At 39.2% G+C, this 27,518-nt stretch overlaps 1 protein-coding gene across 1 annotated transcript; it reads right to left on the reverse strand.

Moving 5' to 3' along the window:
- Positions 1 to 898: 898 nt before the first annotated feature.
- brinp3a.2 (bone morphogenetic protein/retinoic acid inducible neural-specific 3a, tandem duplicate 2) lies at positions 899 to 27,191 on the reverse strand. Its single transcript, XM_056259878.1, has 7 exons — positions 26,867 to 27,191; positions 15,121 to 15,311; positions 13,616 to 13,806; positions 8,046 to 8,151; positions 7,456 to 7,692; positions 5,788 to 6,010; positions 899 to 2,363 (listed from the first exon to the last, which is right to left on the reverse strand). The coding sequence occupies exons 1-7, from the start codon at positions 27,064 to 27,066 to the stop codon at positions 1,247 to 1,249; spliced, it is 2,265 nt and encodes a 754-aa protein (XP_056115853.1). The 5' UTR covers positions 27,067 to 27,191; the 3' UTR covers positions 899 to 1,246.
- Between the last annotated feature and the right edge of the window lie 327 nt (positions 27,192 to 27,518).

The following is a 27,518-nucleotide window of genomic DNA, read 5'->3' on the forward strand; positions in this document are numbered from 1 at the left end:
TTAAACATGACCCTAACTAAAAAAACAAAAAACAACAACAACAACAACAACAAATACATCTATACCTTCACTGGGTCCGAAATCGCATACTGTCAGGTACTACATTTGAATTTGAATTTGCTTTGTGACCGTTACAACGTATGTTCTATAGGCATATTATGAATATGGTTAATATGAATGAATTTCAGACATACATCTGGCATGTTACTGTCACATGACCTACAAGCATCAGTTGCTTCGCTTCGCTGAAATTCATAAATCCTCTCCCTTAGCCTCATATATCCATCGAATGCGCACTGCAGAATATTGGTGGAAGCAGTAGGACATTTGTGTACTTTTCGTCTACTGTTTTTCGAATACTATGTACATTCTCTTTTGTCATATTGTTTTTTGCATACTATATAGTAGGGGAGTATTCGATTTCGGACACAGCACCTGTCTTTTGTTGAACTTTTTGAAAAAAAATGTTCTAAGCCAACTTATAAACGAGTAACATGCCAATGTGGTTCAGATGGGACATACTGTATAATATAGGGGGAAAATTATAGCAATAAAATAACATCTAATAAAATCAAGATAAACTCCTCTATGTACTGCTAATGTACAAGACATTGTTTCTATAGTGAATATTTTAAAAAACACACGCTGTAACGATTAGAGTAGGCTAAAATAAAACTCCATTCTCTCTTCCAATGAGAGATGAGACATGGATCTAACAAGCATAATTATATTAATAAATCTGTTTCATTATTATTTTATCAAAGTTGTATATCATGTTCAATGTATTTAATTCCTCATTAAGTGCACTCAATTGCAAATATAAAATGCGTTTCATTTTCCAATAAACTAAACTGTCATATAGCAATAAAAATATGCTGATAAATAATGCAACCATTACTCCATTACAACCATGATGTTTTAATAACAATTTATCTACAAAATTGACTGACATCACTGTATTCTTTCCAAGGAAAGTGCACTGTCACTGAAGCAAAAGAAAGAAAGAAAAAAACATATAAAAATTACAAACAAACACTCCATATATTTTTCAAACCTCCTCTTTGATCTCAGTGTACTATACAATAAAAATGAGTCTGTTCTTTTGAGCAAGATGATCTACTAGTGAACGTTAAGTCACAAAAAACTTTTGTCAGTGTCCACTAAAAGTCATTGCAGCTTTGACTTTAACAGTCTACTCTGCATTTGTACAGTTGTTCTATTGCTTTCTGCTATGATGCTTTAGCCGTTAGCTACAGAGTTTAGTGGTCTCATAATCCAGAGAATTGGGGAGACGGGAATTAAAGGACTGGAGTGAGGCGTGAATCCGGACCACTTCATTAGCTGTCAGTTTGAGACGGTGGCGTAATAAGCAGGCGAACAGGTCCAGAGGTTGCTGGCCTGGTGGGGATAGTCGGTTGACCCGGTCTCGGATCTCCAGCAGCTGGAGCAAGGCCGAGTCCTGCGAGCCCTGCGTGTACGGGTAGTCCAGCTGCAGGATCAAGTCCCGGATTGCTTCAGGGTCAAAATGCATACTGTAACCGAACACTTGAATGCTGTTGATCTTCATATACCCCAGATTTCTTGTAGGGTCGGCCATTTCCAAAGGCTCCAGGTAAACGCTGTCATTGATCCCGGCGCCTGGAGTTTTGATGCGACTCCTCAGGTAAATGTGGATCGTCTCAAAGAAGGTCTTCCACTTGTTGCCCAAAGTCAAGGTCCAGTTAAAGCACTCTAGCGGAAGGTCCAGCTTAGCAGACTTCCAGTCTGGAAAATTGTTCTCGTTCACAGGAATTAACCAGCTCTCTGAGTGGCTCCCTCCGAATGGGTTGATGAAGAGAGTGAGTGCAGGTTCCAGAGTGCTGTTTTTAGTAAGGCAAATTTGCATGGAGATGCCTAAGAGCATATGGACTAGGTTGGATTTGTATTTGTTACTCTTTAGCGTGAGCAGCATCCTCTTCCTCCATGAAGGATCGAACCAGCTATTCAGACGCATGTCATTGCTGATGAAGATAGCATGGACCTCCAAGCGTCGATCGGCTCTCTGTAGGAGATAGCGTAGCTCCAGATCTTGAAGATCAGTCTCAAAGCCCAGGTAGTTTTCTGTGGAATCCGCCACCATTGGTCGACAGGACCCTTGACTTAACATGTAGCCGACATTGCAACTGCCGCAGCGAGTATGGTTGTCGCTAGCACAAGCAGCGCAAGCGGGACCTTCACCCACAGAGCATGGTGTAGGTACCTGGCAGGAACTGTGGTCGTATGCACAAATGCAGGTGTGCAACTCTTCTGAGAAGGAGCCTAGCTGGTTGTTCTCAGAGCAGTATAGTAAAGACTGAAAGTAGTTCAGCCAATACGACAGTGGCCTATATTTTAGGAAAGATAATATAAACATCAGTTAGTCTGTCTAAACGCTGATTGTTGAGATTAAATTGTCATGTATCCGAAACTAGTACAGCAGCAGATGGCAAGATTAAAACTAGCACAAACATAATTCTGTTCCAAAAAAAAAAACTTTTTCTACAAAGAAAGACAAGTACATATTGTTCCTTTGAATAAAGGTGCCAATTTGGCAAAAAATGTTACTCAGCATCTCACAATTGCTTAATGTCTTATGTTTGCAAACCTATAAATGTTCTGATACCAAAGGAATTTGAAAAAAGTCAAATAAATTTGAAGACTGCATTAAACCGCAGGTTCTCAACTGGTGGGTTCAAAAAATGGGTGGCAATGATACAATAATGACAAAATAATTTAAATTAATAATTTGAATGATACATTAATTTCTCTGATTAATTGATTTGGGTATTAAATATGTAAATAGTACATTTAGGATTCATTTATGAATTTTACCGTTAGACGAAATTTGTGATTAATCACAGAAAACTGTGATTTAATTAGTTAAAGGCATAGTTCACCCTAAAATTAAAATTAAGTCATCATTTACTCACCCTGGTGTTGTTCTAATGTAGTATGCCCTTATTTATTTTATGGACCACAAAAGGATAATTAAAAAAAACTCAATACAATGGCAGAGAATAGCAACAAGCATTACACTTTTTAAAAAAAATATGCAAAAGTATCACAGAATGATCCCATACGACACGTGCCGTATATTCCAATTATTCTGGGGATATATTAGGGTTTTATGAAAAACAAGCCGAAATTGTATGTATTATATAACCCTCTGGGGACCAAGAACGCACCCGTGCGTTTTTGGCAGATTTTTTTCACATAGCAGAAAAATAGACTTAAACTACTCCATCATTTCTGGTCATACAGAGTTATGAAACATAAAAAAAAACCGTTAAATGTCTACTTTTTTATGTGCCCACCTACAATCAAAATAAAATATTGTGCTTTTGTAAAATAAAGAAAATAAACAGGGTGTGCGTTCTGCCTCTCCGTGTCCGTGAACTTTTGTTCTGGAGCACGTCTCTTAAACTTAAACAAAACTCAGCGAATACTATTCACCCAGACATGAGCAATATATGTTTATGATCATTTAAGTTTGTACTTTTAAATTATCTAATTTAAAACTAAAATAAATATTCCCTGTTTATGTAACCTATATAAAAAGAGAGAGGTGTCAGCCGTTCTCATTATCGTTCTCGCATCTCATTATTCCGCTAATGCGACACGCCCACGGAGAGCGAACGCTATTCAAACGCTAATGATCTGAAGCAACACATTGAGACGTGTAAACGCCCATATAAACTCTGTAAACACACTATATTTAGTCAGATTAGTGTACTGTCGTCCTGCGCGGCTGTGAGGAATAATCCTGGGACATTTACCTACCTCAGAACAAGTGCTGGTTTATTTTCACTTCGAGGAGCGAGCTGAACTGTAAGTGTTTTTCTTTTTGTGCTTTGTTCTAATCGCGATATATAATAACGTAAGTGTCTGTAAATGCAAAAATAGCCTACTGTTTAAATTTGAATCATGTTTCTGTGTGTGTGTGTGTGACTAGTTTTGGATAGATTATAAAGTTTTAACTCTAAAATAGACATCAAATAAGCTTTTGTTAGCAGTTTGTGCTCATATGTTAAATATATAGTATGTTTTGTGAATAAACTAATCAACTAAGAATAGTGTTTGTTCCAATGCAAGCTATATCAAAATAATGAATCCTTAACTTTGAAATATGTATGATAAAATGTATTGGCCTACTAAGACATTTAAGGAAAAAGACAATTTTCTTTTCAAGATGTTTCCAACTCTAACTTTGAACCAATTCTGTAGAATGGCCCATATAACCTATTTGAACAGGATTTGTTTCCAGGTATGACTAAAAATGTGCTTTTGACTTTCATTTATATTTTGATTTTATATATATATATATATATATATATATATATATATATATATATATATATATATATATATATATATGTGTGTGTGTGTGTGTGTGTGTGTGTGTGTGTGTGTGTGTGTGTGTGTGTGTGTGTGTATATTGTCCTTGCATTCTTTCTTGTGTGACACACCTGAATGAAAGGCTCATTAATATGCGGGTCGTCTTTGTCTTCTCAACCACCTAATTATTCACAATGGGGTTGGGCCGTTCACGCCCATTCGCATATTGCCTTGTCTAACAAAATAATGTTTTTCACAATTTAAAAGAATCTATTGTGTTATGTGAATGATTAGAAAGGATGATTTTCAGATCATTTTGAAGCAAAAACTCTAGGCCACAACTTCCATTAGTCAAAAGTCTTGTGGACACATATTTAGTATGTGTTTTGTGGCTTTATTTCAGAAACTTTAATTTTTAGTTTTTTTCAATAACCATGCATAAACAATATTCTCTCAAAAATACAAACATGTACAATGTACATACATGTTTTTCACATATTATGGTAGCCCTGTTTGTGCTAAATAGAGTGTAATTTCACCTGTGCCATTAATATGTTTATAAGCAACTGAAAAAAGCATAAATGTCAGGGCATGTCAAAACATCTCAAGGACCCCAAAAACACCTTGGTCCCCAGAGGGTTAACAAAACTTTTGACCTTTTATGGGTTTGGTCTTCTCTGCATGGCTGCAAGACATGCACATTCGTGAGACTCTATTAGTGCCGCAGTTTACTCCGTGTCCCCCAGAAAAAACACACAAGTTGTGAGAAATCAAGATGAACAAAAACGCAACATGAAATGAAATAAAATAAATAAATAAATAAATCCTTTTCTGGGCCATAAAAGAAAAAAGGGCATACGACATTAGAACAACACCAGGGTGAGTAAATTATGAAATAATTTTCATTTTAAGGTGGACTATCCCTTTAACATTTTTCTTATTAACCATATAACTGTGTATAGTTTGGATAGCACAATAATTAGGCTTGTAACTATTTGAAAAGGGAGAAAACACTTCCTATATCCTTTGTTGATGTCAGAGGCTGTACATCCAAAGACAAATTAGGCAAATGCAAATACAATCTAGATTACATTTGTTTAAACTATGTTGGTGTGAAGTATCCAATGTAGCCTCTGAAGCAAAACCAGTTGAGAACCACTGTACTAGCTCTAGTCTTATTGATCGTGGGTAAACACAAAAGAGACAGGAACACTCGTGCTTCTTTTCACTCTGAAGCACGCTGACAAAATTCCTCTCCGCAACCCATGGAGTCTGAAATGCGGGCCACTCATGAACACAAGTAATGATGATAAACACTACGTGAAGACTTTCCTCTCTTGATGCAGTAAATGAGGACATTATTCCATTTCAGAATTAAGTACCAGTGTATTTATCATCACAACAATGAGGAGATAATGAGTCTGTTGTGTTCACCTTTCACGCGGTAAGTTGATGTGGGGCTGCATTTGGCACCTCTTGCTGAGGCTGAAGAGCTTGTAAACCACTCGTTGGGCTCGCTTGAAGATACTTTCCATGCTGCTTTCCAGCTGCTCATAGCGCCGCTGAAACACACCATCCAGCGACCACAAATGCTGGATCATTGAGGAGTTGAGGAAGAAATTCTGCGGCAGCCTCATCAGAAATGTTTTGAATTCATCTGTTGAAGAAAGGAAAAGTTATTTCAGATATAGGAGTGTTGTCATGTAAACTTGACTGAACAATGGGTAAATGCCTGGATGCGCTGCCTTTATACTTCACTCTGCTTGACAATAAGAAGGAATCGTTTCACTGAAGAGACATTTTTCGAGCAGTTCCTTCAAAGCATTTCATTTTAGCGGATGGGGCAGAATGTTGAATGCCTTTGATGTCCCTAACAGAAGGACACATCTATGATACTTGAGAAAGTATGTATACCTGGCTCTTCCTGTTAGCTTTAATAACATAAGCTTCGAAAGTAATTGAACTCTGGGATATTTTGGGAAGTCGGAAAAAAGATGAGAGTGTGAAATAAAAAAAATCCATGCGTTATAATTTTGCTCAAGCATTAATGGTCACTGTGGGTTGACCTCAACAGACAGTAATACAGTACCTAAACATTATGCTAAGTGCTCTCATTCATACGCTTGATGAAAGATGCTGGACGGGCAATAAAGCATTTTATGGGTGATTAATCCTGCTCAACATACTGTAAGGCAATATGTTGAGCAGGATCTTTTTTCTAATCTAACGTGGTCTCTGAAGGGCATTGTGTGGCGAATGTCAGGATTCACTAAAAGTTGTTCATGTTTCATCAGTCTGGCCTATAGAGCAAATTACTTTATTGAAAGTACTAGTTAAGTTAGTTAAGTAGTTAATCATCAGCAATGATTGGACAGGAGTAAATTACATAATTATATAAAATACTATAACAAATAATTATAATTCTATAATAGCATTTCAAAATATGCTATAATATGCTACAATTAATAAAAAATGTATTGCTTTAGGTCAAAGACTGTGCAGTCCATGCAGCTAACAGGGAATGTTCTCAGAACTTTGACTAATATTTTGGCAAGGTTCTCTCAGTTATGAACAAAATTATTCCAGTGTGACTTTATAAATGTCATTTTTGATCAATTTATTGCATCCTTGCTGAATAACGTTAATAAAATGTTCCCTCAAAGTCATCTGGTCTATAATAATAATGTTCTCAAAACGTAAGCACAAAAAAAAAAATTCTCTTTTTTTTTCTTTTCTTTTCTAAAAGATTTAGTTGGATGTTCATCAAACTTTATTTAAATGTTACTACATGTGTCCGAATGTTCAGGCAACGTTTAAAAGTAATGTTCCCATATTGTTTGCAAAATGATCAAATGTAATGTTAATGGTCGTATAAAAAAAAAAAAAAAGTTTTAATACATTTTTAAAAAATGGGCGTTATGAAAGTTCAGAGAACATTTAGAAATAACGCTTTCATAACTTAATGGGAACGTTTGCAAAACATTTTTAAAACAAATTTTTGTTAGCTGGGCTGGTGATTGAGACATTTCTTCATGAGGACAAATAAAACTGAATAAAAAGTGCAAGTATTCAATTGAAATATGATTGAATTTAATCTCTTACCTGAATCTTCAAACTCTTTGTAGGTAAGAGCCCATGATTCAGAGATTCGCAAAAGGCTTTCCTCCATGGCCTGAATATCCATGTAGGGGCAGTTGCACTCTGGGAACTTGGGGTCACACTTGCACCAGCAGTCATTGTCTCGGCAGACAAATGTTCCCTCTCCATTGCAGGCAATGTAACTAAGAGCTGCTTGGACGAAAGTGTCTCTGAGATAATCTGGCAAAATGACCTGCAAGCCTTCAGATACAAAGAAAAGAAAGATTGTTATGAGAATACTGGGTCACCTGAGTTAAGCGGTTTGATAAAGAGGGTCATGTGGTACTTTTTAAGTACAAGTACAACGATTTTGACTCTGTTCCAAAACCTAGTGAGCTCCCTCCCAGCCTGGCATATGCATACACTACACAATGTCAAAATGGACTTATGAGCAAAATCAGGTATCTTACACTATGATTTGTCCTGTCAAGAGCAATAATTTTACAGGAGCTCACTAGCTTTTGGAAAGAGCCTTTTGTGTTTCACATTAAAAAAAAAATGTCTCTCACAGTATTAGAACTTAAAATACTAGATTTGAACAAATTATTTTATACCTTGCAAATGGACTTTGTTCTCGGGACTCTGAACCAGCACAGAACTGACAGAATCAAGGTTGTCATAGTTACTGCAGCCGAGAGGGCCAGTTCTTGTTTCAGTTACCTGGGAAACAAAATTTAGACCACAGAATTATTAGTTTCATCATATGGTTACTGTACTGTGGTATTTTACATGAAAAATAAACTCCTTTCCCCTGTGTTCCTTGTTAAAAGGAATATAAAGCAGCCTGGCGGTGAACAGATGCATTATAAGAACTTCTTGTGCTTGCTGACTCACTTGTCTCAGACATGGTGATAATGCACATGCAGTGGTGGTCCTCTCACAGATAATCACTCAGTTCTTCTCATCTTATTGAGAGAGCCAAGCAAGCTGTTGTGCAATGTTTTTTCCCCTTTCTGTTATGAAATGTTTAATTGATTAGCTTCCCTATTCAGAGATCCTTTCACACCCACACAGAAAACAGAAGTCCATTTCTCTCAACAATGCAAAACATTATCTAACCTTAGCTGAGGGTACTTAATAATGGTCAGACTCTGTGTAGCCCTATTGACTCAGGCATCTCAATTGACCTTTTCTGCAAGCTAGCCCCACTATTATCCGCATTTGCAATAAGAGATCACACTCAATTTTTCCCTTCTCTTTTCTAGTCATCCTTCTCTCTTCATGACACGCAGAAGCACGCATAATTGATTCACACTTTTCTCTCTTATGGTGCCAGTGAACCTTCATCAATTCAGTGATCTCTTTCGATTCAGCCTGTCAGACGATATCTTTTCCAGGCTGACAGTTTGACAAGGTAAGACAAGGTTGTCTTCTGCCACTCCATCACAAACCCACTGAAGAGTCCAGCGTTGGTAACAGGGAACTCTGCAGCAAGTAGATTTGCACTATATGGGTGTTCAATGTTTGGGGTAAGGTTTTTTTTTCCCGACACAATCTTGACCTTTAATGTTGCACAGGGTTATACAACCTTATATACTCTTTCACTGCTGTTCAAAAGTCGGGGGTCAGTAAGATTTATTTTGGAAAGAAATTAATAAAAGATATTTACACAGAAGGGATACAGTAAATTAACTAATAGTGACAGTAAAGACTCTTGAATTGTTATCAAAAAGTTTTTTTTTTTTTTTTTAAGAATCTTGAAAAGAAAATGCACTGTTTCCACAAAAAATATTAAGCAGAGAACTGTTTTCAACTGTGTTAATAATAATAAATGTTTCTTGAGCAGCAAATCAGCATATTAGAATGATTTCTTAAGAATCGCGTGTCACTGAAGACTGGAGTAAGGATAGTGGAAAGTCAGCTTTACCATCGCAGGACTAAATTACATTTTAAAATGTATTAATATTTCACAAAAAATACGGTTGTTACTGTATTTTTGATCAAATACGGTATGTTGCTTTTTAAGAATTTGAATAAATTAATGAATTCATTAATTAACAATAAATAAAAATGCATAAGATAAAATATATATATATAAATATATAGACAAGTAGCGTACTCTACTATCCTGACCAAATCCTAGTTACCACAGAATATACGGCTTGAATCCATTGCTTGAATAAAAGCTTGAACTGCAATAAAGCGCTAAGCTTAGCTCAGCAGCAATTTTTTTTTTTTTTTTTACAATGACCATATCTGATACAATCAGATGATACATCTATATGCTTTATTATTTAATGCACAATATGATGGGCCATATGGTAAAGGGGTACTAATTGATGAATCAACTGGAGCATGATATTAGATTTCCTTTACAGATAACAGCTGTTATTCAAAGCAAATATTTTGCATGTCGCAAAATACCTTGTAATGGCAAATTATAGGCCACCTGGACTTGCGTGATCCTCTGCTGTTCTGGCTTAATGTGAAACATCAACAGTCTGCTGTTGAATCTCAGGCGGCATAGCGAGCAGCTATTAAGGATCAATCAAATATCTCAATATACTTCAAACAATATTCTGACAGGAGGTATAAGCTACCAAGTTTTGCTTATAGGTTGTTATTTTTTACTTCAATTTCACAGATGGACAAATACCACAGCTTCAGCATTTCTTTTTGAAAACCCCACTAAACAAGAGTCACAATATCCAGATTTTCAATGGATGGTCTCGCACAGCTAGGATTTTGACCTGTGGCAAAAGTTTGGTCCCCTATGCAGTTTACTTTGGTTACGAACTGCTCACTGAGACAGGAAGAGACCACCTGACTGAATATGCTGTTCAAACACAAAAACAGACTGGTCAGAATGGGGCATATCAGCTGAGAGTAGCATCCCAGCTAACAAAATATGTGCTTAGAGCATTTTGCAAGCATTCACATTAAGTTATGAAAACGTCATTTCTGAAAAAGTTATCTGAACTTTCAAAACGTTACATTTTTTAAATGTTTTAAACAGTTTTTTCTTGGTTATGAAAACGTCGAGTTGGATGAATGTCCAAGTAAACCGTTCCATGAAGGTTGTATAAATGATGTTTTTATGTTAACGTTTTGAGAACATTATTAAAGACCAGACAACTTTGAACGAACATTCTATTTCTGTTACTGGAAGAATTGTTCATTACATTGAGAGCACCTTGCCAGAACATTAGCCAAAATTCCTGTTGCATGGGATGGATAGTTTTGCTTCAAAAAATGTTACTTATAACAGAACACAACAGTTCATTCTCTGCAAAAGAGTTTGCGTCTCCCTGCGGTTACAAATATGATGCGGTGTGTGTTTCAGAAGGTATTGCAGCTGTAAATTCAATTCTGGCTTGGCATAGAGCTGATCTGGTATGAAGAAATTGTCAAATCAAGAGCAAAATGATCCCCGCCGATTGCAGAATGGCTCGAGATTTCACGCATTAGACAAACAACCTGAGCAGGACCACAAAGGTGGGATAAAGCCTAACTTTGTAAAGCACTTCGCTCTTGTGTTTTCCTCTCACAGTCCCAGCATACCGCCACACTAATAGGCTTTTCCAATGAAAGGAAATAGCAAAAATTCCCCCACCACGGTGCCCAGTGGGGGGAGCTAGCAACCTCATTCTGTACTCCAGCTCTGTTTAATCTAGAATTCATATGGAGGAACGTTCGCCTCTGTCTGTCCCGTGAAATGTAGACATGGGTCAACGCCCTGTGGAAATGATGCATGTGTCAGAGGCCCCTGCTGCTTCTGCGATTCATTCTCTTGCACGGTTGGAGCTTCACCGTCCTGCCTGGCAGGCTGCTTCCGTCACTCACAGAGCTCTTTTGCTTTTCTCACCAGCAATAGACAAACATAGCCTTGACACCTGAGATCTGCCCTCCCAACTGTAATAAAACCGTCTAAGCACTGCAGCAGTTCTGTGCCGAGGGAAAGCGCTGTTGTATATAATGGGATGGAATGGAATGGGGGGGGGGGGGTCATCAAAGTGTGGTCTGGAATATATGTGTCAAACAGTGCACTGCTATGATAGAGTAAATGTCTGTTTGGGGGATTTGTACAGCTTTGTGTGACCAATTTTAATGGCTGTCAGCAAAAGTGTAACAGCAACTGCAAGTAGTGCATTGAATGAATCATTATATATGACAAATATGAAGCATAAAGCTTTCTTTGGGTATTAAAATGGGTATAGTTTGTGCTGACCTGTGAGAATTTTTATTATCTTTATATAAATATTAAGAAAGTAAGGCATGGCATATGGCAAACATGATATCAAGACGTAATAAAGAAAATTATATTAAAAATTATTCAAGTTATTTTGTTTTATGTTTACTTATTGATGAGCCCTTTCCTGTAATACTTTAGGAAAAAATATGTCCAAGTGTTATTTTTAATTTTCTTCAATTTTTCTTTATATTTTCATTTGTCACTTTCTTTTTCAGTACACTTACCCCTGGTTTCACAGACAAGTCCCAGACTAAAAGGCACGGTTGAGCCGTTTTAACTGAAAGCAACTTGCACTGACATACCTTAAAATATGTCAGTGGCATTGTTTTGTCTCAAGATGCACACTAATAATGCTTTCTTCTAAGGCACGTTTATAAAAGCTTAATAATTTGCTTATTATATATTCAGTTCAATAAAAGCAAGCAATATATACATATAGCCTACTAAAGTACTTTAGTATATGTATTGCTTGCTTTTATTGAACTGAATATATAATAAGCAAAATATTAAGCTTTTATATTATTATATATAATATATATATATATATATATATATATATATATATAAATATATATATACATATACATATACATATATATATATATATCATATATAATAATATAAAAGCTTAATATTTTACATCTCACAATTCTAACTTTATTTTTCAGAATTGCGAGATATAAAGTCAGAATTATCATGATACTAGAGCTGGTATCATGATACCAGCTCTAGATGGTCACTGAAGTCACAAAGTCTGGGTATAACTATTGAGACTTCAGTGACCATCTAGAGCTGGTTATAGAAGATACAAATACAAAAATATACAAAATACAAATAATAATTCTATGTAAGATTGTTTCTGCCATAGAATAAAAAATAAAAAAGATAATTGTGACTTTTTATCTCACAATTCTTTTTTTCACAATTGTGAGTTTACATCTCGAATTGCATGATATAAAGTCGCAAAAGCGAGTTATAAAGTCAGAATTGCTTGATATTAAGTCACAATTGTGTGTTATAAAGTCAGAATTGTCCGTCTTTTTTTCCTTAGAATTGGACTTTATAACTCGCAATTGCGAGTTTATATCTCACAATTCTGAGAAAAGATGTCAGAATTGCGAGATATACAGTCGCAATTTCATGTTATAAAGTCCAATTCTAAGGAAAAAAAGACGGACAATTCTGACTTTATAACACACAATTGTGACTTAATATCAAGCAATTGTGAGTTTGTATCACACAATTCTGACTTTATATCACGCAATTCTGACTTTATATCTCGCAATTCTGAAAAATAAAGTTAGAATTGTGAGAAGTAAACTCGCAATTGTAAGATAAAAACTCACAATTATCTTTTAAAATGTTTTATTCTGTGGCGGAAACAAGCTTCCATATAGTACAGTAAAATTAGGCAAAATACTGCTATGCAAAGGCAAAATGCAGTAACCAGATATTTTGTCAAGACTGATGACCAAAATCTCTTAAACTCTCATCTTTCTTGTTATAGAGAATTACAGACAGAGTCAGTGAAAATTCTTTGATAATGTGATTATTGGGCAATCCATTAGTAAGTTGGCTGGATAATTTACTAAAAACTAAAGCCCTTTTAAATTTCAGTGTTGCAATATTTACTGCAACACTGAAATAATGCCACAAACAACTCCATACTCAGCATCGTAGGCCATATATAAATCTCATTCTTGAATAACATGTGCAACCAGAGCTAGTTTTCCTTTCTCACATCGCAGAACCTGTCATATACAGCAGTGAATGGACATCTCTAGATACCCACTCATAGCATATGACACTTTTCATAGCAGGATCATGGCAACAGGGATAGTGAAATAAAATGCACTTTGCTACACTGTACATTATTATTCTTGAGGAGTTGAAAGAACGAAGCTGTGGGCTCTGACTTGACTAATGACATACCTTGATGGCAGTGGAAGCAATCTGGATGTGATGCAGTTTTCGCAGAGTACTCTCTCTGTCTATGAAATAGGAGGCAGCCAGCTGGTGCAGGGCCTCCAGAGTCACGGCCGTGCTGTTACTTGTGTAGTCACTCGCCTCTGCTTTCTTACTCAACTTCCTCTTGTCCACAAATATAGTCAGAGCCTCCTCTCCTAGACAAAATGAAAGAGACTGATATAAAATTGTTTACAGTAAGAAATTATCTATTTTGTGCACCTGCAGAATCTATTATGGATTCTGATGTAAGCTGTTCCTCTCTAAGCTGATTGATGACTATTACAGGGCTAAGCAAAAATCAAGTTTTTCTGATTAACCATTATCTTCATTTGAACAATCCTTTATTATTTCATTACGTTGATTATTAAAATCCCAAGATCATTCCTTACAATTATTTTCGGGGGCTGTGTATCAAGTATCAGTGCTTCCAGCACTGCTTTTCAGTATTGAAGACTCCAGTTGAATCTTCGGCACCATGGCAAAGGAAATCATAATTTATCTTGGGTTGAGTTTGAAATGTGAGTTCACAGTTTGTATTGACTGTAAAGCAATAAAAAAGACCTTGTACCACAAATTAATGGCTAGAAATGTTCTTTTGTTGATTCACAAACAAATGACTCTTATGAACTGGCTCTTTTTAGTGAATCATAAACCTTTGCACAACAAGTGTAGCCTGATTCCCAAAACACATGACTCTTATGAGCTGGTTATTTTAATGAACAGTTAAAAAAAGACGAGTTACCGGTTTGAATAATCCTGAAACACTGCGTTTTATAATTTACAGCACTGGCAGATAATGTAAGCAGAATGGACATTTTAACTTCTATAAATAGATCGAAATCGAACTGAGAGCTTGTAAAGCAGAATCAAATCAGGAAATCTGTATCAGTTCCCAGCCCTATAAGATAAAGCAGATCAGTGTGATTATTATACTGTATATGCTCTGTGATTCTCTCTGCCAGTTTGTATTCCAGGCAAATCTCTGCTGCAAAGCCAGGACTTGCATCTCCATTTTCATGCTCTAACCTTACACAATATTGCTTGTTTTGCAGAGCAGTGAAAGCCACATCAGTTGTGTACAGCCAATACTGTTGCATTACGTGAAGCTACTTGTAAGCGTAGGTTTTTGCGAGTTTGAGAACTGAGCAAAATAATGTGTGCAGATTTCAGAAAGATAACCTATTGCGGACAAAGATGCCTTCTGTTTACACCTGCCTCCCCTTCCAAACACACAGTGGAAGAAGTAATACATTATGAGGCAGTAGGAGGCAAAACTTGTCACAAGTGATTTTCCTTGGCTTGATAAGTGTGGAAATTGAGATGTAAATATGCATGAGATGTATCAGTGTTTCTTTTGAAAAAAAGAAAAGAAAACACGAGTTGGTTTTCAAGCTCGGTCAAAGTAGGTATAATGACCTTTGTGCTAAACCACCAGGAGGATGTGTCACAATTTTTTTTTACATTTCTACCTCCTAGTGTAGCTGACAGTAGAAAATGGGTCCCATATTTCTTGATCAGGTTGTCAGTAATTAGCTGGGCAGTGGGTCTGCGTCCCAGGAGTCGAATGTTCCTTATAAACTCCGGGGTGAGAGGCAAGGGGGAGTTCAGGAAATCCCGTCGCTCTACAGCCAAGTTATTCACTTTCCATCGGCCAAATTCCCTGCATGAGAAAAACAGAGACAGTAAACAGGCTTGTCCCTAATGATCTGTTTACATTAACATTTCTCGACTGTTTTGGACATGATAGAAGGAGGCCTGCAGGGCAACCAGTGCCCCTGCCAAGCTGCATCTCTAGCCTCAGGTTCTCGGAGCATGTTTCATTTGGGGGGTGAATACCATGCGTTGGGAGCTGCCTCAGAATGTGCAGCTGACAGGTGCTACGCTCAATAAACACTTCGTGACAGAAATCTGCCCTGACAGAAAGACTCATAGAAGCCTGCCCTGTGGTTACAACCAATACCTTTCATAAAAAAGAGGAGGAGAAAAAAAAAGTTAAATGAAAAAAGAAAAAGAAAAAGAAAATACTGCCACAAAGCTCTGAAATCCTTCAAGGCAAAAGACAGACAAACAATACCCCCAGGCTTTGGTGACTCGTGCATTTTTGTAATTTTTGCCACTCCTAGGTTTCCTCCAGAGCACCACATGACATATAATTGACTAAATATATCATACATATGAAAAACAAATGTTTCTAAATCTATATGAATGATATTTTTATGAGTAGTCAATCAGACATATATTAACTACTGATCCATATGTCTACATATTAAGTGAATTAAATCAATTTGTTCAAAGTCTATGAAATATATTATTAAAATGTATTTTAATGGAAAGTATGAAAGGATACAGCAGGCTTGGCTTGTGTTTAAAACATTTAGCTTGTTCTGTCCACCTACATGTTATATGTCAAATTAGTTCTTAGCACAGTTTTATTTAAGCCGACTGATGCAATCCAAACTGCTCACAATGAAAACAAACAGGCCTTTAATTTAACTGTAGCTATATCTTGTAGTGAGACATTAATGCAAAGACATACATTAGAGCGCCAAGTCACCTTTTAAAGTAGACATAAATTGTTGTTTGAAAAATGGCATGTGGGCTAATAAACTGGAACCGGTAGTTGACGTAAACACAGCCTAGTAGACCAAATGGATCTTCCTTAGAGCAAAATACTATTTGTGCCATTTATTGCAAGATGAGTAGCTGATGAAGCAATTAAAAAACTTGTTTTTAATTAGCCCCGACAGAAACTATTTTGTTTCTTAAGCGACAGGTCAAGACTAATGCTCTTCTTTGTCTCACCAGCAGAAACTCACAATGCATTCAAAAATAACACATTTAATTCATGCAGTTACAGGCAATTAAGTATTCAAGCTTTTTCTCTCTATAATTCTTTCAACCCCCGGTCCTTATTTTTAAGCACTGCGTTATGCAATTATGCATACGCTAAAATAGGCAGATGCCTCAAAAGGCATTGGCACAATCTCACACTCAATGTATTTCAAAACACCCTCCAGTCACTATGCGCCTTTCTTCTATAAGAGCCTGTCCTCTCAGTTAGCTGAGAAATAGTGAGTAACCTCATGCACAGGTGATGGATGGAGCTGGGGTGGCCTTCTGAAAGGGGATCTATCACATTAAATCAGGAGTAATGACAGAGGCCTCCCGACCCAGATGTTTGATTGATTCATTCCAGCAAACGCCCTTAATTCCATCTGCTGTTTTGCAATTCATAAGGGGCAAAAGTGATAGAATTATGTCAAAATTATGTCACAAAAACACACATTATTAATGTATGGCTGAAGCTGTTGTTGAATTTATGTCAGAATATAATTGTCGGTAATTTCATAAGCTACGCCCTCAGCTGCTGTAAAACATGGTAATATTGCATTTGGCATGTGCTATACCAGCAATTGGGATGATGACTGCTTGCTTGAATTTCGAATGATCTCTCTCAATTTCACATGGCACCATGATAAACCACTTTATAAACTGGACAGTTCTTTGGGAACTGTGATGAGCTAGCCTTCAGGAGTTCAAAGGTGTCCACAAAGAGGAAAGTAAAGACGGAAAATCCTCCCTGTCATTCTCTTTCCCGTCACCGCTGAGCACGATAAGCTTGGATTGTCTTATCAGGTAAGGCTTTGTGTGAGAGCAGTTTAAAGTCTTCTCTAGGAAGCACTCTTTGGGACTTCTGCTGTGCTATATGAAATACTCATTACAACCGTAGTCATCATCAGTCTTCTTCTTCACACCGGCACTGAAACCGACCCTGCATTCTGTGCTTTGTTTCTCAGCTTTTTGTTGCAGAACAAAAAGTACTCAAGGCGTATGTCATAAGCTTTTATCTCTGCCTTTAAAATAAGTATTAAAAATATGATTTGAATTTCATACAGAAGGAAGTGGACCAAAAAAAGAGAAAAATTTAAATAAGGGCAGCTGTCATCATGAAAAGAAATAGCATTTTATGAAATGACCTTTTACAAGCAATTTCAAAATGATTTTCCCACTTACATTATTAAGATTGTGAGAGAGAATAGCCTCAGTCTGTGCGCACATCAGCATCTCTGGAAATTATCCCATGGAAGTGGTTCAGTAAAGCAGCTGGTATACTTGGACCCCGTCTTTGAATGTTATGACATGGCATTTCCCCAATATTCTACAAAGTGAAATCTCCCAAATAAAAAAGAGCTATTTCCAACAAAGAACTCATTAAAATACTTTCAAATTCAATCAAGAAGAACGTGGAAATATGAAGGAGGGATGAGATGGTGCACTTTCATTACCCGGACGACAGTGTTACACACCACTGTAAGTAGGAGAAGCACTTCTGGTAATTCATCTTCTACCTGTCATTACGGATTATTTGAATCGAGCAACGCAACAAAGCTGTGCTTGAAGGAGGAAAAGCTATCCCCAATATAATATTGCCACTTTTAATCTCTCTAGGTCTGCTACAACATGCATATGTTGTTATCGGAAAGAAAATGCACTGAAAAATAGATTGTTTGAATAAAATGCTCTAGGCTCTGCAACATATTACAGAGAATCTGCACTCGCATTAAAAGATGCGATCTGATCTACGAATGTCACAAACGTAATAGGAGATTTTATAGACACTAAGCTATGCCGCATTTATCTTTTCCGTGCATTATCTGTTCACAATTCTCACACTTCAAAGAACAAGCAATTGATATCCAAATCAGCATAATCAGCTTATGAATTACTTTAAAAACATGTATGGTAGATCTGTGTCAAAGTGATTTTAATCAAAGCCCTGGATAGCTTAATTCAATTACTTAACATTTTCAATTACTTAACAATTAATACAAATAATATGTATTCACTGTACTGAAAATGTCGTCATAAGTTTAACCATTGAGATTAAGATTTCAAGATTTTAAAGCACACTTTTTCTTTTATTTACATTGTTTTAAATTACCCAATATGTAAATCTCATGTTCCCTTTCGAGGGAACTCTCGATGCGTCACTTGACGCCTTGGGAACGCCCCCAGCGTGAATGCGTCTGAGCATCAATGTCAACTAGTCCAATGGAAAGAATGAGCGTCACGGGCGGGTGACGTCATGACCAGGAAGGGATAAAGGCTCACCCGGTGAAACGCGGCATTAGCTTCTGTGTCTCAGCAAGCGATCTGTGTTACTCTGTCTCTGTCTATTTATTGTTGTCTGTTCGATATTATTGGGAAGAGTTATGGCGAAACAACTTTACAAACTCTGTGCTTCTCCCTGCCCGCGTTATTTAACGGGTGGGGACACACACGAGCTTTGTGTAGTTTGTTTGGGAGTGGAGCATGCGGTATCAGCCTCCGAGGGGGCTGATTGCAACATTGTGAGAAGCTTTCGCTTCGCATGCTCCACTCCCGCCTGTCACTTTTCGAGGAAAGTGGCCAGGCTCGCGATCCTCGGGGTGCAGGACACGCGTCTGCCGAGGCAGCGCGGAGAATGCATTCCTGTGGATCGCGAATAGGATCTCGTTACGGGGTTGGAGACGGGTCCGCGGATCTTATCTCCTCCCTTTCCACGAGGGATCCAGTGCTCTCTCTCCGGTCTCGGAAGCCCGCGCTGCGGTCTCTTCCGCCCGGGGAGAGAAATCAATGCTTCAGTGCTCTACCTCCGAGGAGGTAGATGTGCTGGGCATTGAAAGTGTACACAATCATGGGGGAAGTGGATTTGCCATCTCTTCCCCAGCGTATGAGAATTATATATAGCCTATATATATATATATATATATATATATGATAGTTTATATATTATATATAAAATAAAGTGTATATATATAAAGAATGTATATAAAAAATATATATATATAATAATAAGCTGGTGGAGGTGTTTACTGAGGCTGTAGATGAATTAAATATTTAATGGCCAGCAGAAATAAGGGGGCACTCGTCCTTAAAATAAATTGAACGAGTTTCCTTCCCTCTATTTTTCCACCTCCATCACGGGGCCTTCCATTTTTCCCGATCTGCACAGCGAGCTGTCTAGATCATGGAAAAAGCCTTACTCATTTTTTAGCCCCACATTCATGTATATTCAGATATTTGGGGGTTAAGAGAGTATGGCTATGGGGCAATACCCCGGGTAGAACAGACACTTGCGAGCTATGTCTCCCGGTTCAGTATCGTCCCTGAAGGCGTCGGCTTCTCTCACTGAACCATTAAAGAAAACTATTTTTTAATCTAGTGGGAAAAGCATATATGACAGTGGGTCTAGCACGAGCCTGCTTGCACACTATAGCAGTGCTGCAAGCATATCAGGCTGACCTGCTGTGGTATTTGGACAGAAGTGAGGGAGTTGGCCCGATGGGGTTTGAGAACTCCGTCGGGCCTCAGATTTATCTCTCAGGGATGGCAGCCAAAGAAATGTGGTGCCTGAGAGACACCTCTGGCTCAATTTGATGGGAATCATGGAGAAAGATACAAGATAATCTCTCCCTCGCTATGTCCAACCCACTGGGGCTGCTGGGCATGAGCAGCTCCAGCCGGCTAGTTTCTCATACACAACACAGCAGCCAAAGCCTTCAAAGCAGAAGCCGGATCCGAGGACCGTTCTTCATGCTGAGAAGGCTGCGGCTCAAAAGAAAAGGTCTGGCGCCACGGCGTCAGACCGGTGAGGGCAGCCCCAACCGGGGTGGAATGGTGTACACCTCATTATACGGTGCCCTTTCCATCTCTGTGCCCTCAGGGGACCGTTCTGCCAACCCCGCCACCCTTGGTGCTTCGGGGCGCAGCGTTCTCCAGCGAGCTTCTGGCGCAGCGTCAACTCGACATTGCGTCGGACTCGCGCCCTCTGAGGGGGGTTCGAAAACAGTCAGTTCGGGTGGTTCCTGCCAGTATGTTTCATGTCCCCGAACTGGCTGTCTTTATTACACCAGAGGCCAGCCTCGAGGGGCTGGTTCCCTTGGTAGGTTTTCTGGCAGCGCGGAAGCTACTGCCAAATATATCTCTATGGGTAATGGTAATCTCTCTGGTAATGGAGCAAGGGGTAAAGGCCCTGTTAGCAAAGAAAGCTATAGAGCAGGTGTACTCACCCGACATTGCGTCGGGTCTTTACAGTCGTTATCTCATTGTTCCAAAAAAGGATGGAGAGCAGCGTCACATACTAGATCTTCGTCTGTTGGAGTGTTTGGTGCTGGAACTCAAGTCCAAGATGCTGACACTCAAACAGATCGTGACTCAAATCAGATCCGAGGACTGGTTTGTCACGATAGATCTAAAAGACGTATACTTCCATATCTCCATCCTCCCTCAGCACAGGAGGTTCCTGAGGTTTTCTTTGGGGCAAAGAACACCAGTATCAGGCACTTCCTTTCGGTCTAGCTCTATCACCCCGCACGTTCACGAAGTGTATAGACGCAGCTCTGGCCCCGCCAGGCTGCAGTGTATACGCATTCTGAATTGCATAGATGACTGGCTGATTCTAGCGGAATCAGAACAGTTAGCGGTTCGGCACCGAGGTGTCGTTCTCGCTCATATGCAGATGTTGGGGTTGAGGCTCAATGCCAAGAAGAGTGTTCTTTCTCCAGTACAGAGAACCACTTTCCTTGGTGTGGTATGGGATTCAGTGACGATGCGGGCCACTTTATCGCCCGTTCGTGTAGCTGCTATCCTGACAGCCACCATAGAGCTAAAGCTAGGCCAGTCACGCACTGTAAAACAGTTCGAGAGACTGTTGGGTCTTGTGGCAGTAGCGTCCAATGGGATACCTTTTGGCCTGCTGTACATGAGACCTTTGCAGTGGTGGCGCAGGACCAGAGGGTTCTCCCCGAGGGGAAACCCACTTCGTATGATCAAGATCACGCGGCCGTGCCTTCGTGCCTTGGTTATATGGAGGAGACACTGGTTCTTAACCCAGGGTTCGGTGTTGGGAGCTCTTTGCCATCGAGTTGCTATCTCGACAGATGCTTCCCTCACCGGCTGGGGAGCGGTATTGGAAGGCCGCTCAGCTCAGGGCTTGGGAGGAGTCATCATCTCGCTTGGCACATGAATTGCCTAGAGATGATGGTCGTCTTCAATGCGTTGAGACATCTCCTCCCAGACCTGAGGGGCCATCATGTGTTGTTCTGAAACTGTGACTGTTGGGCCTCAGGGCCAGAGGGTTCTCCCTGAGGGGAAACCCACTCCGTACGATCAAGATCACGCGGCAGTATCCCCGCGCCTTGGTTATATGAAGGAAACTCTGGTTCTTGACCCACAGACAACACGTTGGTGGCCTATTATTTTGGTCCCTCAGGAAATTACGCTGTCTGAGGGCAGTGTATATTCCAGGGGGGGCAGAATATTGGAGCAGACACCCTGTCGAGGCAGGGGCTGAGGCCAGGGGACTCCACCCCGAGGCGGTGGAGCAAATATGGGAGTTTTATGGCCAGGCAGAAGTGGATTTGTTCTCGTCTCAGCAAAAGTACGACGCACTGTCCACTCTGGTTATCCCTCACTCAACCAGTCCCCACGGGGCTGGTTGCTATGGTGCAGACGTGGCTGAGGCTACGTCTGTACGCATTTCCCCCTGTTGCTCTGCTCCCAGGAGTTCTGGAGTGATTCCGCCAGGATGGAATAAGCCTATTTAGTAGCACCACCCTGGCCGAGCTGAATTTGGTTTGCGGACCTAATTTTTCTCCTCGACGGACCTCCCTTGGAGGTCCCGATCAGGAGAGACCTTCCGTCTCAGGCAGGGGATGCAATATTGCACCCCCGGCAGGGGATTTGGAAACTGTGGGTTTGGCCTCTGAGGGGGCCCAACTCATAGAGAGTGGTCTCTCAACCGAGGTTGTTGAGACCATTCTAAGCTCCAGAGCTCCCGCTACGAGGAAACTATATTCACTATTTCGAGAGTTTTTCACTTCTTGGTGTTACCAGCGTCAGTGGGATCCGGTTAACTGTTCAGTAAACACAGTATTCGAGTTTCTGCAAGAACGCTTTGTATCAGGTCTGTGTCCTTCCACGCTTAAGGTATACGTGGCGGCCATTGCGGCTTTCCACGCCCTGGTGGGTAGTACATTTTTGGGTCGAGACCCCCTGATCACTCGTTTCCCTCGTGGCACTTTGAGGCTGAGGCCTGCAACTTGCACTAGGGTGCTGGCTTGGGACCTTGCAATAGTTCTAGAAGGCCTATCTGGGGCTCCCTTCGAGCCCTTAGATTTGGTCTCAGAGAAGTTCCTTTCTTTTAAGACTATTTTCTGCTAGCTATTTCGTCCCTATTAGAGTCAGACCTTCAGGCCCTTTCGGTCCCCTCCTGCCTTGAGTGCACCGGGGATGGCCAAGGCATTCTTACCCGAAACATGGATATGTTCCAAAGGTGCCTACCATTATTCCGAGGCCTATTGTGCTGCAGGTTTCTGTCCTCCTTTTACATCTGCGGACCAGGAAAGGCTGAACCTCTTGTGTCCAGTGCGAGCACTGGATACTTATGTTCATCGGACATCGTCTATGAGGAAGTCCGACCAGTTATTTATTTGCTTTGGATCACCTAAGAAGGGTCTTCCTGCTTCTAAACAGACGGTTAGTAAGTGGATAGTTGAGGCTATTTCACTTGCATACGAGTACTCTGACCAGCCGTGTCCTTTGGTGGTCAGAGCTCACTCTACGAGGGGTATGGCGGCCTCTAAAGCCTTATTATTTGGAGTTTCTCTTCAAGACGTATGTGATGCGGCAGGCTGGTCCTCACCGCTCACATTCGTTAGGTTTTACAGCTTAGACCTGGATGCTGCCCCAGGTTCTCAGGTGCTTAGTGCTTAGTTTCAACAGACTGACACTCAGGTACTTGGAATTCTGGCGTTTTGGGTATTCTCGTTCCCAAGGCGTCAAGTGACGCATCGAGAGTTCCCTCGAAAGGGAACGTCTCAGGTTACGACTGTAATCGTAGTTCCCTGAGAAAGGGAACGAGACGATGCGTCACCCTGCCATACTTCCTGCTTCCCTGTGATCGGCTTGCTTCGACTTTTTGAAGCTAATGCCGCGTTTCACCGGGTGAGCCTTTATCCCTTCCTGGTCATGACGTCACCCGCCCGTGACGCTCATTCTTTCCATTGGACTAGTTGACATTGATGCTCAGACGCATTCACGCTGGGGGCGTTCCCAAGGCGTCAAGTGACGCATCGTCTCGTTCCCTTTCTCAGGGAACTACGGTTACAGTCGTAACCTGAGACGTTTTGTTTTAAGCAATGTGCAGTACATGTACTGTATAGCAAAGTGCTTTTTCTTATGCCGGGACAATATCCGCCCGATTATGGCACAATCTGTTTGATGTAGGGTGTCGTGGTGATTCGTAAATGACAATGGGTGTCAGGCCGCAAGAATCGATTGTTTTATCTTGTATAGTGTGTCATAGTGGACGACAACTGACCCTGTGTCTGTGACACTTCACAACGTCCCGCCAGAAAGACTAGCATGTTTATTTTTTTTCTGGTTCTCCACGAAGGGTTCCATCACATTTGTGACACTGACCAATAGGAGCTCAGAAGCTCTTCCTTACACAGCTTTTAAACATTGTAAAACAAAAGAGAGACAATGGTATTGGTGCTGCTAGGTGGAATTTAGCAATGGAGGAAAGGTTCATGGAGCTATGGCTACAATACACCTGCCTTTATGATGTTTCCACATGGAACTATGGCAGAGTGAAAAAAAGATAAAGGCTGCAGAACGATAGCAGAGGCACTTAAGCAACCCGGTGAATACTGGAATTAGCATTGAGCTAACACGCTGCTTCGGTAGCCATTGTTTGTTTACGCTCATGTTTCCGGAAGGCAGTTACTAATTCCACCTTTTCGATGACATCACACACGTCATTAAAGATGGCAAGCGATGATTGGTAGGGAAGCACAGTGTAGTCTGACATGATTCTTGTCCACGACACTGTCAGTGACAGTGGCTTTCGTAACAGACAAAAATATTGTGTAGTCTGAATTTGGCATTATGCTAAATCATAAGATAACATCAAATGAACAGTCATGAAACATGAAGCCCTCATAAAACACTTGGTACATGAAGCATGTCTAGAGTAATTATCAACAAAATAATCTTTTTGAGTGAAGGAACAAACTCATCTCGACATCACAAGACAACAAATAACTAAACATGACAACAAGATCAACAACAACTGTGTGAATAAAAGTGGCAAATTGTCAAACAATGCAACTGTAATTATTCATAGCCCAGTGCATGTTAGGGAGGATGTGAATGGGACTGAAATGGAAAATAATTTTCAGGCTAGGCCTACTTGAACAAAGTACAAAGTATATCATAATAGAAACGGTGCTTTTAGACGCATTACTTATGGTCCTATAAGTTGAAATACATTTTTCAATAATACAAAATAATATAATATAATATAATATAATATAATATAATATAATATAATAAATTATTGAAACATTGCCATATTTGTACTTAAATAGTCTGTCTTTTTAATGAGAAATGACTTTATTTAAACGTTTTACTTAAACTCTGGCATGCATGTGAAAGCTGCACCTTTTCAATTAGTATTTTGTTATAACACACTTATTTAATCAAGGAGTGGTTGTAATCATCCCCTAACACAGCCTTGCCGCCGACAGTAGTCATCTCAAGGGAACAGGTGATAATGCCGAGTAATAAGAATTAAGACCGCACTAATCAGTTGGCCACATGATAAGACTATTAATCTTGCAGAGGGTGCGCTTGAGCCTCTGATGCACCAGGTTTAGCCAACAGACAAAAAATAAACCCTCCAATGTTTTGATGAAGGGCCATTCAGAGCAGCCATGAAGTAGCTCCCACAAATTAGAAGATGTCAACTGAGGTTTCTGAGAACTGATGAAAATTCGATAACTGTCCCTGCAATGATGGGAATGATGTATGAGAAATCATCAGTAATTTAAGAGCTGGAATGTCTGCTCACCTTCTAATGGACCAGAAATGCAATTCAACTTACAGTATATTTTATATAATGTTACTGCTAACAAGTTCAGTTCAGAAAATCTAAGGCTTTTAGAATGCACTACCATTCAAAGGTTTGGGGTTGGTTAGATTTAGTTTGAAGTAATCATGTTACTCGTGTTCACCAAGGTTACATTTATTTGATAAAAAAATACAGTAAAACAGTAATATTGAAATATTATTACAATTGAAAATAACTGTTTTCTATTTTAATATATTTTAAAATGTAATTTATTCCTGTGATGACAAAATATAATTTTTCAGCATCATTACTTCAGTGTCACATGATCCTTCAGAAATCATTCTAATATGCTGATTTGGTGCTTAAGTAACATTTCTTATTGTTATCAATGTTGAAAATAGCTGTGCTGCTTAATATTTTTGGAAACCATGATAGATATTTTCAGGATTATTTTATGAATAAAAAATTCAAATGAACCATATTTATTTGAAACACTTTTTTTCAGCAAGGATGCACAAAAAATAATCTATTCAATTATTTAAAAAAAAAAAAAAAAAATACTGACCCCGAACTTTTGACGTGTTATGTTTCATTGCCAGATTATTCTTGACTAATTATTTTTTTATTTTATTGCAAGCCCATTCATTTATTGTTCATAGAATAAAAATAAATAATAATAATAAGTCTGTTGACTGATCAATTATATAGCAATTGAAAATACACAGAACTTCATGTATGTTAGAACTTCTATCAAATTGCACGACAAAATATGTTAAGTTAATAAGTAAAGTATTTTTATCCAAATATGATTCGTCTAGTTACTCTATAGATAATGCTGTGCTGTAAATAAAATGTCCCATTCCTGTCAGTTAAACTAATCAGTGAAATTTCTTCACTGATTATAACAGAATTGTTTTATAAAAACAACAAACCAGAGTAACAGAGTTGGATAAAATAAAAAATAATAAAGCATTAATAAAAATAAATAATAGCCTCCCTTCCAATTCATGAGTTGGAATTGTAATTTAATTTTCTACACCCACAGGAAATTGATTTGGAATGAAAGTAGAGGAAATTACTACTTGTTCTGATTCAAAGAAATTCAACACACACAATGCATTCCGAGAAACAAAGTTCTACAAGAAAATAGAGTGTGGTCATTCTGATCATTCTGAGAAGGCTTCTAAATGTGGCTAGATTGATAAATTCACAATGTTTAAATTAATATAAAGTATACTGTTACTGTATATCAGAAAGTGGGTTGTGATCAAAACGTACGTAAAACCTATCATACAGGCCTCAATTCAAATACAACTAACCTGTAGATCTTGTATCTCGTGGAAAATCCCTGACGATTCCTCTCCACAAATTCAGTGTACTCTTGTGAGTGGTGAAAGGGGCCCTTATCAGAGAGAAGCCAGTCCAGGGGGCCTGCAGGGCCTTCTTCAGCTAAACTGACAGAGCTTGTCAGCCAGCAGCGGAGGCTGAAAGTCAGCAGCAACAGCTCCCATAGAGCCATGGGGGAGCAGCACAAGGCTTCAGCTCTGGTGCAAGACCACACTCCACCACCCGGCACTGAAGATCAGCATGGCTTCGGCCCCACAAACACTGACCTAACACACACACAGCAGGCAGATTTACACAGAAAGGACAAAGATACATTAGTAAACACTTAGTCACCTTCACCTCCACAAACTCACCAAAACAACTGTTCATTTAAGTGAAAAGTGCACAGAGAGAGAGAGAGGGGAGACAAAAAGAGAGGCAATTAACAGGAAATTCTGTTTCCTTGAGGCCACAAAAACTATTTAGGACTCTGGAGAGATCTTGTCAACACAGACAGGGGAGAAAAGTACGATGATTCTTTGTGGGAATAATCTAGTAATTGTCTGTAAGTGAGAAGTGTAATGAATTCACATAAAAATGTTCTCTGCATGTTAATGAGTGTTTTAGTACTTCAGAGGAACAAAG

Source organism: Rhinichthys klamathensis, unplaced genomic scaffold (genome assembly GCF_029890125.1).
Source record: "Rhinichthys klamathensis goyatoka isolate OS25496 unplaced genomic scaffold, OSU_Roscu_1.1 h1tg000007l_1, whole genome shotgun sequence".
Classification (NCBI taxonomy): Eukaryota; Metazoa; Chordata; class Actinopteri; order Cypriniformes; family Leuciscidae; genus Rhinichthys; species Rhinichthys klamathensis.